Source organism: Lactuca saligna, chromosome 5 (assembly GCF_052625555.1).
Source record: "Lactuca saligna cultivar CGN05327 chromosome 5, ASM5262555v1, whole genome shotgun sequence".
Classification (NCBI taxonomy): domain Eukaryota; kingdom Viridiplantae; phylum Streptophyta; class Magnoliopsida; order Asterales; family Asteraceae; genus Lactuca; species Lactuca saligna.
In genome coordinates, this window is record NC_136421.1 from 266,678,132 (window position 1) to 266,692,047 (window position 13,916).

The 13,916-nt window shown below is 34.3% G+C and overlaps 2 protein-coding genes across 2 annotated transcripts; one reads left to right on the forward strand and one right to left on the reverse strand.

The window, feature by feature from the left end:
* The first annotated feature begins 7,403 nt into the window (after positions 1-7,403).
* Positions 7,404-8,301, forward strand: EM1 (Stress induced protein). The gene is made up of 2 exons (XM_078957632.1): positions 7,404-7,588; positions 7,729-8,301. Exons 1-2 carry the CDS (start codon positions 7,471-7,473, stop codon positions 8,070-8,072), a joined length of 462 nt encoding a protein of 153 aa, XP_078813758.1. The 5' UTR covers positions 7,404-7,470; the 3' UTR covers positions 8,073-8,301.
* Positions 8,302-9,241: 940 nt separating this feature from the next.
* Positions 9,242-13,237, reverse strand: LOC145046634 (uncharacterized). The gene is made up of 4 exons (XM_078994916.1): positions 12,641-13,237; positions 12,510-12,549; positions 12,185-12,366; positions 9,242-9,643 (listed from the first exon to the last, which is right to left on the reverse strand). Exons 1-4 carry the CDS (start codon positions 13,235-13,237, stop codon positions 9,242-9,244), a joined length of 1,221 nt encoding a protein of 406 aa, XP_078851042.1.
* Between the last annotated feature and the right edge of the window lie 679 nt (positions 13,238-13,916).

The window sequence follows — 13,916 nt, forward strand, 5'->3', positions numbered from 1 at the left end:
TACAGTGTATATCCTTATATGAAAGGATATAAGAATTATAGAGTAGAGTTGTATGAGTGGACTAATATAGTCTTATATATGATTGGTTGTTTGTTTCTATGATTCGTTCATATGTATGCATGAGGAGTAGACGACAAACGAAGAGAAACTGTGAGCCTATAGACTTGTGTTGACGATGAAACGACGACATACCGTGAATCCAGATACACACGTTATTAATGAAAGGACGTGAGGTTGTGAGCCACTATTTTTTATTGGTAATACGACGAAAGGTCGTGAACCATTGTTTTTATGCATTTTATGATATGATATTTTAGAAAACTCACTAAGCTTTGTGCTTACAGTTGTGGATTAATGTTTTTTTTTTCCAGGTTGTGCTTCTACTAGTGGAAAGGCTCTAGCTTGACTGTGACACATGCGTATCTCTTATGTTTATGATTTTAGATTTCCGCTACTTCTAATATTTTTGATACAATGATTTTCATATTTTAATGCTTTTGGGGTTTGGAACTATAAATTCTTCATCTTTATGGAAAATGAATATCTTTTTGAGCAAGGTAGCTCTTAAAAAACTGTTATTATCCGTATCAAAGAGATAAAATTCATTATGTGGGGTATAACTATGAAAAGAAGCATATGTCGAGCAACAAGAAAAATTCCCGCAGTTACCATCGTAGCAACATGTATAAGGGTCGAAATAGGAGTTGGCCCTTCCATTGCATCAGGTAACCATACATGAAGGGGAAATTGTGCAGATTTCGCAATCGTACCGACAAATAATAGAATAGCACACAAAGTAACAAATAAAAAATTGACCTCATTATTAGAAATCAAGCTATTGAATATTTGGAATAAATTACGAAATTCGAAACTCCCATTATCCAATAAAACCCGAAAATGCCTAATAACAAACCAAAATTGCCAACACGATTAGTTACAAATGCCTTTTGACAAGCCTTTGCTGCAACAGATTCGGCTCAATATCATCATACTTACGTGTATTATTAACCATTCCGATTATAGAGCAGGTACTAATATTGTGGGTTTACGTATTTCGGTTAAAAGACCCGAAGTAGCAAAGCCCTGGGTAAAAATAGTACTTGAGGCAATTATTTCGGTTAAATAATTTTTTTTTATTTTGAAATAAGGGACTATATGAATAAGGGAGAAACTTCATGAAAGAAAAATTAATGATTCGTATAAATCACTTAGTGGGAAATGGCCCGAATAAATCCAACGAGTGATTAATAATCTTGTTAGACATAAAAAAGTAACTATCATCCTCTTTTCTGACGAATCATATGGTTTTATGATTTCATTTCCCAATAATGTTATCAAATGAATTATAATTACAATTGAAACAATCGAAAAGGAAATATGAATGAATATATGCTCTAAAGTTGAAAATATCAAAAAAATGAGAAAAAAGGGAGGGAATCCCCTAAATTAATATTAATTAAGAGTTAGAAATCGGGAATTTAATTTATTTTTATTATAGGATCTATTGGATATCTTTTAGAATATGTCATGCCGCCACTCGAACACGAAGCGAAATGCTCTAGCACTGCTTCATAAGAGCAGCGTGTCTACCGATTTCACCATAGCGACTTACTCGAACTAATAATAGCCTATTTATATTCACTTGTCGATATTGAACAAGTCAATTCAATCAAATAAGTTTTTTAGTCAACACTCAAATTGATAAAAAAATGACTTCAAAAGTCAATTTGAAGGTTCATTAGTTTCATTTATTAGGGTGTTCGTTTATTTATCTTATCTCAGGGTTTTGACGCAGTTTATCCTATTATAAAATCCAAGTTTTGTAAGTAGATTATTCTCTCAATAGAATAAAAAAATTGTTTTCATTTTTTACATTTATTAATGCTTCATTATTTCTCGTTTATCTGATTTCATAAATTTCAAACAATAAATAAATTTTCTCAATGAATCTAAAATAGGTTATTTTGGATTACTTCAAATTGACTCATTTGTTTGTACATTGACATATTAATTATACATAATATCTCAACAATGAAGTTCTTTATTAATTGGGCTCAAAATTGGAGATATATGGTAAATCCATTTCATATTGTAATTACTAAAAATTATAAATTAAGAAGTCATAAAGTTATCTAAATTTTTTTACCATGTAATCCATTAGTTTCAACAATCCATTAATTTGAACTAAAAATATTATATTTGCCCTTCTCGAGAAAGAGAAAAATTGTTCATTATTGTAAAGGTCGATGGGGAAGATAAGACTCCCCACCATAAAAATATTAGTGAATATATACTATAAAGAAATAATTTTTTTTGCATTTGTTTCTTTATTCTTTTTTTTAAAGAATTCAGAAAACAGAAGAATTTTTTTTAGACATCTTTTAAGATGGAAACATGTCTATTTCATATTGATTAGAATAGGGATTACCCAGTGTTAATTTAATATTCAAAAAGTATTGAACCAAATTTGTGAGTCAAATCCATTCCGATTATTCAATATTGTAGGATTTATTTGTTTGTCGTACAAAAAAACTTTTTGAATTCCTAGTAGAAAGAGATTTCCTAATGAAAAATATTTTAACGCCGCATAATATCCTTTCCTTTTCCAAATATTTATAAGTACGTTTTTTGGAACTGCCATTTGAAAATCATTGTTATAGTTGGATGTGAAAGACATCTATTATTCAAAACAAATTATTATTTCTTATTCATTATCTATTTTTTTTATATAAATAATATTCTCTTCATAAAAAGAAATATAGATATGTAAAAGATCCGTTAAATTGGATAAAAAATTACTCGAAATAATATAATTTTGATTCCGTACAAGATTTGTCAAATCAAAATTTTTTGGTTTGGAACTCTTAGTTCTCCTCTCAAATTTATATTTTTAGAATCTGCTAGAAATGAAACTTAATGATTTAATAAAAATAAAGAAAGAGCCTAAAAAACCTTGATTTTCGTTATTCTAGACTTTATTTATAACTAATAAAATACATCAATTGTAAACTTTTGCCTACTAAAAAACTTGAGTCTTTTTTTAGTCAAACTCGAGAAAAGAATAAACCTAAATTCAATTTTGAAATTCAAATCAGATTACTAATAAATCTGTTAAAGGATACGTGGTTTGATAAAAAAAAATATTTCAGACGTTTTTTACCATTTCTCGAAAAAAAGTTCATTTTAGATCTATAATATTCTAACGTTTACTAAGAAATCATTTGGATTGAAATGGAAAACAATAAATCCCATAATTAATTAGTTAATGCGTTGAAAGAAACTAACTAAACTCAAGAGTTTTTATTTCATTAAACCGATGACATTAATTAATCCTACAATTCATATCAGCATCAAGTACTTTTTTAGCGTAATTTTTTTATCCTTGCTCTATAAATCTAAATTATTATTACGAGAAATTCTCATAATAATAATTTAGATTTGCATTTTCATGTTATAAGTATTCATTTTTATATCTAACTTGTTCATCTCATTTGACTAATTGTAACTTCTTGTTTTGAATACTTGATTTGAAAGATCGTGAAAAGACTCAGAATAAATATTAATTTAAAATTATTTAAAATTATTAAATAAATTAGTGCATATCTTGATTTTTTTCGAACAAGGTAAGATCTAGTGAATCGGAAACAATTAATTAAGAACAAAAATATTTTTTTATGAAACAGACATATCAATATGTATAGATAATACATTTCCTGTTTTAATTACACTTATAAAAAGAAAATTTTGATTTGAAATTTTAGAACGCTACATTTCTAATTTTACTGACATTTAATCTTCATTTTCTGACGGCGTTAGCCATAAAAAACTTCAATGCAATGTTTCAAAATTTTAAGGAACAACAAGTTAAAAATTCTCAGAAACTCACAGTGTATTTCCTGAGACCATTTACATAATTTTATCTTGACAAAATTGCAAAAATGGTCCTTGTGGTATGCATTTTTTTTGGGGTTTCAGTCTAAACCTCGATTTTTTTTTGATTCATGATCATTTTGGCATAGTTTGTACGTAGAAATGGCCCTCCGACTTAACTTCCGTTAAGTTTTTGCTGTTAACTCCCTCATGTGCATCTCACATGAGGGTATATTTGTCTTTTCACATATAAAGGACCATTTTTGCGCCTAAAAAATATATCTCATTTTTAAAAATAAAAATAAAAATTAATACTTATATATTTATTTTAATAATCAAAAAATAAAAATCTCTCTCTCTCTCTCTTATATATATATATATATATATATATATATATATATATATATATATATATATATATATATATATATATATCTCATCGTCTTTTTCATTACATCTTCCTTCTGCAAATCAAGCCACATACAAACACACTTAAAGCTTGAAGCTTGAAAAGGGATTATGCTAAAAGCTTGAAAAGCAACAATGATTTACAGAGATTGAACCGGGAAAGAACATACGATGGGATAGAAATTAGAGTTTCAGATTTCAGATCTGTTCTACAATTAAATTTTTCTTTGAAGTTCAACCTCTCCAAAATTTTAAGCTATGACAGAATAGAAGAGATAAATCCTCATTCGATTTATGGGTTAAAAGTCAAAGTCTTTAGATCTGTTCTCGAATTTAGAAAGAACATTGGTGTTTGATTTTTGGAAATCAGATTTGAGACCCACCTGTAAAAAATTTCAAAATTTAGTCTCAAATGGAAGGGAACCACCCTCCTACCTGTTTCTCCGCTTCCCTAGAAGTGTAGCACCATTACCACCTTATACCTCCGTCGACCATCCGTTAACCACCGTTGCTACATTTTAACACCACCTCCTTACACCGCCACCCTTGTTCACTGTTATGGGTTTTGTGAGGGTTGTCAATTGTCGAATGATCTAACAATCTGGGATGAATGATCTAACACATAACTGATGAACTTGGGATGAATGATCTAACAATCATCTTTAATTTGTTCATTTGGAGAATAAAAGACAAAACCCCACCAAGAATCCATTCTGACCACCAACATCCCTAAACTAAGCATCATCTTCACAACAGCCTCAATACAACAATTAGTTCTCCATTCCAGCCATGATTATTGATACCCGTGTGAAAGAAGCACCAAACAACCAACACATGTTCCCTCCCCCATCTTGTTATTCCTTTTTCTTTTTTCTCTTAAATCGGACCTACAAATTCAACACAAATAGATCTATCTTGATTCTTATTGAGTTATTGGGTCGACTAGAGAGAAAAAACACACACGCACACCTGCAAGTTGATTGAAAGGGAAGGGGATGATATTGATTTTTTTCGTGTGATTGGACAGAAAAATGAAAGAGAAGATGGTTGGATTGACCTTGAGAAAAAGGGAACACACATCAATCTTGAGAGAAAGGGGCACCCTCCATCCCGTTCTTAATTTCACACATATTAACTGTCAAATCAATTAGGTCATAATGGGTATATTTAATGATACGTGTGGTTGGTGGAGAGGCAAGAGGAAGAAGATGTAGTTCAAATGGTGAAGGTGCAGGGTATAGGAGATGCAGTAGAGATTGAAGAGGATGAAGTCGATGTCGTCGCTGGTGAAGGCTTGGCCAGAGGCAGAAGATGGTCTCATCAGAGAAAGAAAAAAATGAGGGGGAATATGCGACTTAGAGGAGACATAGGTATGGTGGGGGAGATATGATTCATAGTTCTTCATTGATATTTAGATGTAGGTTAATGAACTTGAAGAAGAAGATGGGTGGAGTGTTTTGGGTTGAGATTGAGAGAGAGAGAGAGAGAGAGAGAGAGAGAGAGAGAGAGAGAGAGAGAGAGAGAGAGAGAGAGAGACCTTTTTATTTTTTAACTATTAAAATAAATAAATAGGTATTATTATTATTTTTTTTAAATGGGATCTATATTTTTTGGTGCAAAAATGATCATTTATACGTGAAAAGACGAATATACCCTCATGTGAGATGCACATGAAGGGGTTAACAGCAAAAACTTAACAGAAGTTAAGTCGGAGGACCATTTCTGCGTACAAACTAGGCTAAAAAGACCATGAATCCAAAAAAGTTGAGGTTTGAACTGAAACCCCAAAAAAATACATACTACAAGGACCAGTTTTGCAATTTTGTCTTTTATATTTAGGAAATGACTAAATTACACTTTGGGTTCCTATAATTTTATGTTTGAATTAGAATTTTGGTCCTTATTAGTCTTTTATTTACGAATGAATTGATTATACTTTTGATCCATAATGTAGAATTATATTTTTGGTCTCTATGATTTGGTCCCTCTGGTTTTCACAATTACTCACTCTAGGTCTAACTTGTGAAAATTTTACATTAATAGTCATTATGGATGATAAAATAACAAGTTTGGTCGAATCAAATGTGAAACTTCCTCTTTTAAATGCTATAAAAATGCTATAAAATAACAATTTTACTCCATTTTTTAATTTTTATTATAAAATTTATATATTATTTGTTTTTAAAAAAAGTAGTTCTTATCTTTATTTTTGTTTTTTAAACTATTTTACATACACACATATCAGGATACAATTTTAAACAGAAAAAAAGTGAGTTGCTAATTTCGCAAGTACTTAATTTTCATTTTCTAATGACTGGATAGACCTTCGATGTAACGTTTCAGTTTCTAAGGATCAACCAGTTAAATTTTCTTAGGACTCAAGGTGGTTTTTACCGGTTATAGGGACCATTTATATAATTTTATCTTTAGAAAATGACTAAATTACACTTTCAGTCCCTATGGATTTTATGCATGAATTACAATTTTGGTCCCTATTAGTTTTTTATTTACAAACGAATGATTATACTTTTGGTTCATATATATATATATATATTTTGTCGTCTCTAGTTGTGGTTTCTATGATCTATGATTTGTATTGTTCTCTATATTAGGTATAAGTTTTAAAAAATTTACAAGGTGGTTAAATTAGAGTTTTGGTCCCTCTGGTTTGCATAGTTATGCATTTTAAGTCCTAACTTTAACATTTTTGCATCAATAGTCATTATGGTTGGAAAAAATTACAAACGACGTTTGAAAAATACGTCTTATCTATATTTTTGTTTTTTCTAATTATTCTACATATACATATTTCAATATACAGTTGATTTATTGGTATCTGGTTAATAAACCCGTCGGCCGTCACGGTCCATCACTGCTCGTTACAATAATTTCAAAGAAAACATTATTAATATAATTAAAAGGAAAGATAAGAACACGAGTAATGCAGTAAATAGTGACTAATCAAGTGCGTGGCCTTATACGACAGCTTAACAATCTCCCCAATTGCCGCGTCATCTTACCCGGCTGTTTTACGTGTCAGTCCTTCATTCATCTGCCTCTTCACCACTTCAAACCCTATATATACAACAGCTCAGATGACCAACACATAGTACGAAAGTATCATTATCATCCCACTTTAATAAACGATAAAACTAAAGTTTGGAAGTTTAGAGTCGAGAAGAAACTGAAAGCATGGCATCAGGTCAAGAGAGGAGGTCGGACTTGGAAGCCAAGGCCAAGGAAGGGGAGACCGTCGTGCCTGGAGGCACAGGTGGCAAAAGCCTGGAAGCACAAGAGCATCTTGCTGAAGGTTTCGAGTTCTTTATAACTTTTTGGTTTCCGTTTCTTGTATTAATTTCCAGAAGTGGTGTCATATATGCTTCGAATATTTATATTATATGATTCTTTTCAAGCTGCTTACTTTTGATGATGTGTTGAAATTACATTTAGGAAGGAGCAAGGGAGGGCAGACTCGGAAGGAGCAGTTAGGGCCAGAAGGCTACAAGGAGATGGGCACCAAGGGCGGTGAGGCTCGGAAGGAGCAGCTGGGGACCGAAGGGTACAAGGAGATGGGCAGCAAGGGAGGTGAGGCTCGGAAGGAGCAACTGGGCACCGAAGGGTACAAGGAGATGGGAAGTAAGGGTGGGGAGACTCGTAAGGAGCAACTGGGGTCCGAAGGGTACCATGAAATGGGACGTAAAGGTGGTCTGAGTACTAAAGACAAGTCTAGTCAAGAGCGTGTTGAGGAAGAAGGTATCGAGATCGATGAATCCAAATATCGAACCAAGACCTGAGCATAGCAGTGTGTGCTCTTGACGTGCATTGTATGTCCAACAGTAGTACTAGCTGTGTGTGCTTATGACAAGTATTATATATGTATCCAGTAGTAGTAGTTTTTGTAGATATGTTGGGTTTGGGTGGTTTTGGTGTAGAAGAAGGTATTAGGTTTTGCATGGTGTACCTTTTTGATGATGTTGGTAGGTGGTGCACTTGTTACTGCTCAACTAATGAAATATCGGATATGTTTATGTATAAGGGCTTTTTATCAGCTATGTTCGTCAGCGGCTATAAATGTATATAAAGAGATGCATAACATAGTAAGATTAACTTCTTTCCACAAAGAGGAACAAATTAACGAGTCACAGACTCGGTTGCGGGCACAAAACACTGGTCGGCACGTGAGTTATGTTAGCAAGTGTTGTCTTCAGAAAATATTTACGACACTATTGTACTTCTACAAATATTTACCACACCATAGGAATAGAAAGTTTTTTCTGTTTTCCTCGTGAAAAACTGAACCAAAACATCGCAAATTGATGAAACCAACAGACGCTCATCCTTTTTTCATTTTCATTGCGATTGTGCGTACTTCCTTTCTCGTTTTCAATCGGCCAATTGTTTTATACCGGTTCTTCTTAATCATGTCACCGTTCAGAAAATCATCTTTCTTATGGATTAATCTTTTAATTATCGCGCGAGTACTTATAAGACAGACGCTACATTGTAATACATGAATACAGACACTACAACGTACACTGAGGTAGTCAGGTGGCAAATGGTCCATGAGACATTGAAGTGGCAAATGGTCCGTGAGTGAGGCTATGCTTGCTCATAATTTCTCCCATTCCTTCTTTTCTTTGCATCTCTTTTCTTCTACCCACTTAGTATCAACTATGGTCCGTAAGTGAGGCTGGGTGAGGCTATGATTGCTCACAATTTCTCCAATTATCTCTCTCCGGAATCCAGTAATATAAAATAAGCAAAAAAAAAAAAAAAAAAAAAAACGTAATTTTATTAGAATATAACTTCTATAATAAAGTTTCATTTAATCTTAACTTTTTTTTCTACTCTACAAATTAAAGTATAATTTATAAAATCATCACCTATTTTATTACGCAAATCATCGCAGTAAAACACCGGTTAACGGTTGCGGTTGCGGTTGCGACGGGCAAATAATAATAATCTATAAACCAAAGAAAAATAGATGTGCTTCCCACCAAGAGAGGTCTGCAATTCCCTTCAAGTTGAAAAATCCCTCATCATGGAGCAAAGAGTGATAATAGATATCAAGTTGCCCATTAAATTGTGTCCTTTCTGAAGCGTCAAAATCATTTTTGTATATCTTGCTTAACTTCAACAACTTTGCTTCATCAAAACCAGAAAATGAGTCACAAGGACTCAAAGTCGCATTGTTCTCCATCAACTCCGTGCCAACTTCACTAAATCTTTCCCTAAATTCTTGAATTTGCATATCCAAAATCGTGTTAAAAATCACAACTTCAAAATGATGTTGATTAGTCTTATTGGTCCTACGCTTTCGTGGGGTAACATAATCTTCTGACATGTCCACAATTTTAATATTATTCTTTTCACAAAAAGCACATGTAACGACCAAAATTTCAATAAAATTTAAACTTTTCAAAAACAACACAATTCATTAAGTTATTACAAAAAGATTTTCAATACATTTATTATCAGAATATTCTCAGGTCAATTTCATAAAACATAAACATGAGGAGCAGTACGATCACGCCTTTGCCTTGCCACAGTCTCTTGAAGAACCTGAAAAACATTAAACCACAACTGTAAGCCCGAAAGCTTAGTGAGATACCCCCAAAATACCAACCACATATACCATACACATAACATGCTATATCATAACAAATCACAAAACATCCATGCATATCGGGTCTACTGTGAGACTAATCCGCTGTGTCGGGCCTTCAGTCCACCTAGTCCACCCTCCGAGTCCAGTCATGTCCCTCGAGTCTGCAGTGTGGTTGGTCTGCCTGCACCGGACCTTCAACCCACCTGGTCCACTCTCTGAGTCTACAGTATGACTGGTCCGCCCGCATCGGGCGTTCAGTCGGTCTGGTCCACTCTCCGAGCCTCGGCACATCTGGTCCGCCCTCGTGGGGCCTACAACCTATCCGAACCGCTCGTTGGGCCTTCGGAACAACCGGTCCGCCCTGGGTATCTTGGCCTACAGCACAAAGCAGGACCCGCCTCAACCCATCTCCAGTCCCAACAACCATGAGCACATAAACATACAATCATATAACAGTTCATATTCAATCAAACCGATCTAGCAGATCACATAACACAACATACTCTAACAGGATACCGACCTAACCGGTCACTAGCATAGCATCATCCTATATACCAGGATACCGACCTAACCGGTCACTAGCATAGCATCATCCTATATACCAGGATACCGACCTTAACTAGGTCTCTAACGAATACCATCCCAACTACCTGGATGCAAACATATCAAAGCAATAACATAACAACAGATACTCGGATCTCAATCCGATAAAGGGCCGGCCTTGGTGCCTTAGACCCTGTTGATATAGTGAGGATAACTCACCTCGCAACTACTGACTGAAAGGATAAGATCACGCTGCTACAACCTCCGACTCGAACTCCAACACTGTCAATACCCAAAAGACTGAATCCAATAAATACCAATAATTACCAAATTACCCCTGGAAATCAACTGGTCAACCCTTGGTCAAAGTCTACCCCTGACTGACTCTACTCGCCGAGTCAACCCAATGACTCGCCGAGTCCTCATATACAGAACCTCCTTCAATTCGCGACCCAACTCGCCGAGTACAACAACTCTGAGCTCACTCGCACATAACTCACCGAGTCATCCCTTGATTCACCGAGTCACAGCACTTCCAAAAGAAACTTGGACCCTACGACCAGACTCGCCGAGTCTACGACTATCTTCAACCTACTCGCCGAGTTGTTCTTCCAACTCGCCGAGTTCCAGGCCATCTTCATCCAACTCGCTGAGTTGTTCTTCCAACTCGCCAAGTTCCAGACTTTCTTCAAGCAACTCGTCGAGTCCACCCATGTGACTCACCGAGTACCATCGGGTCTGAATCCATACAGAAGCTTTCCAAGCCATGCAGATGATCCAAACCATAGATCTACTTCTCCTAAGGCCATCCATCACGTAAAGTGGCAATCTTTAAGTGAATCCAAGAAGATCTAGGCATTTTTACTCTAGGGTTTGGGGTTTGGGACAAGATAGCTCCATCAACTACACAAGAACAGGGACTTTAATGCTCCTAAGACCTTCTCCACTCCAGATCTGAGGTAGCAACCTCAGATCTATCCTTCAAACTCAAGATGCCACAAATCTAAGCTTCCCACACAACCCCAAAATGACGAATCTAGAAGAACACAGCCCAAAAAAGAGATATTACCTCAAAATGAAGCCTCCAACAGCAAGAAATCCGAATCTAAACAAAGCCCTTTGATCCAAGCCTCTTCTCCTTCAAGATTTCTTCAACAAACACCTCCCCAAGCTCCAAATGCACTCCAATCTTCCACAATCACGCTTTCTAGGGTTTCTGGACTTCAAGGGAGATCAAAGAGGCTGGGGAGAGGGTATAATGTTCTTTAAATAGGGCTCATCCCCCGGATTTAGGGTTTTCTCCACTTAGCACCTACTCGCCGAGTCCATCTTTGGACTCGCCGAGTAGGCCACTTGACATGCGACCAAAGTTGCGACCCTACTCGCCGAGTTGCCCTTCAAATTTACACTTTTATCCCTTCAACTCCACTCTTGATATTTCGGGATGTTACAACACATACTTTCTTCTAAATTTGTGGAAACCCATATTTTCTAAAAACTAGCAATGTTTTCTATATCCCTTTTACTAACGAAGCCGCTTCCAAAATATATTGATCATTTTTTTTGAAGATGCTTTGACAACGTATTCGTAAGACATAGAATTTCCAACATCAAGTGTAAAAGAAACAAGAAATCTAGTGTTTTGAAATATGACAAAATATCATTTGCTTGATTTCGGTTAGATAAAGTAGACCCATCCTCTTTGACATATTTAAGGACCGTAACAACTTCTGCAAAAAAATTCAACAAACTTACAATTGTTCTAAAATATGAACCCCATTTAGTATCTCCAGCTCGAACAAGAGAAATCTCTTGATTCAACCCTCTTCCTGTTTCAGTTTCACCAAAACCAATTTCGGATGCCACTATTTCTTTTTGCATCTCTCGTATCATATCTTTTCTCTTACAATCCCCACAAACGATAATAACCACCAAACCTAGTTATTCAAAGAATTCTTCAACATCATCATGTTTCTTTGCAACCGCCACAACCACTAATTGAAGTTGGTGTGCAAAACATGTATATAATGTGCGGAACTATTTTCATTTAAAATCAAAGATTTCAAACAGTTAAATGTACCTCTCATATTACTTGCTCCATCATAACCTTGCCTCCTCACCTATATATTTGAAAAAATTAATAAAAAAATATAACACATAAAAATAAAATTAATATCATATTAAAGGAATAAATATTTTATGATTCCTCACCCGATCGATAGTCAAGTTGTTGTTGTTGGAAAAAACAGTATCGATGGCGGCTTTAAGAGTCAAAGAGAATGTGTCCAAGACGTGAACAACTCCAATAAATCTTTCCTTTACAATCCCAAGTCTATCAACATATCTTAAAACTATAGCCATTTGTTCATTTTTGGAAACATCACTAGACTCATCAACTAATATACCAAACACATCTTTACCAATTTCATCACAAATAGACATGATTATCTCTTTTGAAAAGCAATTGACAATATCTTTTTGAATTGTCGGAGAAGTCAACTTTTCATTTTTTGGAGCATTTTCTAAAGTAACATTAAAAATCTTCTCATTATCTTCTCTAATCAAAGATAAGACTTCAATAAAAAGTCCATTATTATTAGACTTTTCCATCTCATCGTGTCCACGAAACGGTAATGCATTTTTCAATAAAAATCTACAATTACGGATTGTAGCACGTAATCGAATTTCATAATTATTTTGTTCAAGTTCAGTTTGCTTATGCAAAACTTCACTAATAGATTGGTTTTTTCTTAATAACAAACAACACTTTTCTTCGGCCTTATGGTGAGAACCTTGAATCTCACCCATATGTTTTCAGAATGATTTTTTTACTCCAATTGTCAAAGCCTTCGGTTATAAATGCATCTTTTCCACCTTGACCCCCTACCATCTCTCTAAACAAGTAGCAATAAAAACAATATGCTTTTTTTTTTTAATGCAATACTCTAACCAAGGAAATTCTGTAAACCATTCCACAACAAAACGTCTTTGCTTCTCACCAAATAAGGTAAATTCAAAATTATGCCCCTTTGGTTGACAAGGTCCTTTAATCAAATATGCCCTCCTTATTTCATCTCTTTGATTAGGATTATAAGATGTAATATTTAGTCTCTCCACTGGGTCCGAAGGAACATCATTTAAATCAAAATATTGTGGTACTTTTGGTTTTTGAGTGTGCTCATTAGATTGTGGTTCTTGTGGTTTTGGAATATGTTCATTAGATTGTGGTTTTTGTGTATGTTGATTAGGTTGTGGAATATGTGTAATTTCATTAGTCCTATTTTTTTTGAAGTTCCTTCACCATTGTTGTCTCCAACATCTAATTGTCTTTTGAAAAATTTGTTAATATCAACCTACAATCAAAATATATCAACAATCAACTCTAATTTTATAGCTTGATTTCAAGTTTCAACAACAAATAACAACTCGCAATCAAATTATCAAAATATATGAACTATAAACTTGATTTCAAGTTTCAACAACAAAT

What these genes read in the sequence shown, in the direction of transcription:
- EM1 (XM_078957632.1), top strand. Translation starts at nt 7,471, where the DNA reads ATGGCATCAGGTCAAGAGAGGAGGTCGGACTTGGAAGCCAAGGCCAAG. An exon ending in ACAAGAGCATCTTGCTGAAG is followed by an intron (nt 7,589 to 7,728) that starts GTTTCGAGTTCT and finishes AATTACATTTAG; the next exon opens with GAAGGAGCAAGGGAGGGCAG.
- LOC145046634 (XM_078994916.1), bottom strand. Translation starts at nt 13,237, where the DNA reads ATGGGTGAGATTCAAGGTTCTCACCATAAGGCCGAAGAAAAGTGTTGT. An exon ending in TGGAGCAAGTAATATGAGAG is followed by an intron (nt 12,367 to 12,509) that starts GTACATTTAACT and finishes TTGAATAACTAG; the next exon opens with GTTTGGTGGTTATTATCGTT. An exon ending in GTTCATATTTTAGAACAATT is followed by an intron (nt 9,644 to 12,184) that starts GTAAGTTTGTTG and finishes TTTTGTGAAAAG; the next exon opens with AATAATATTAAAATTGTGGA.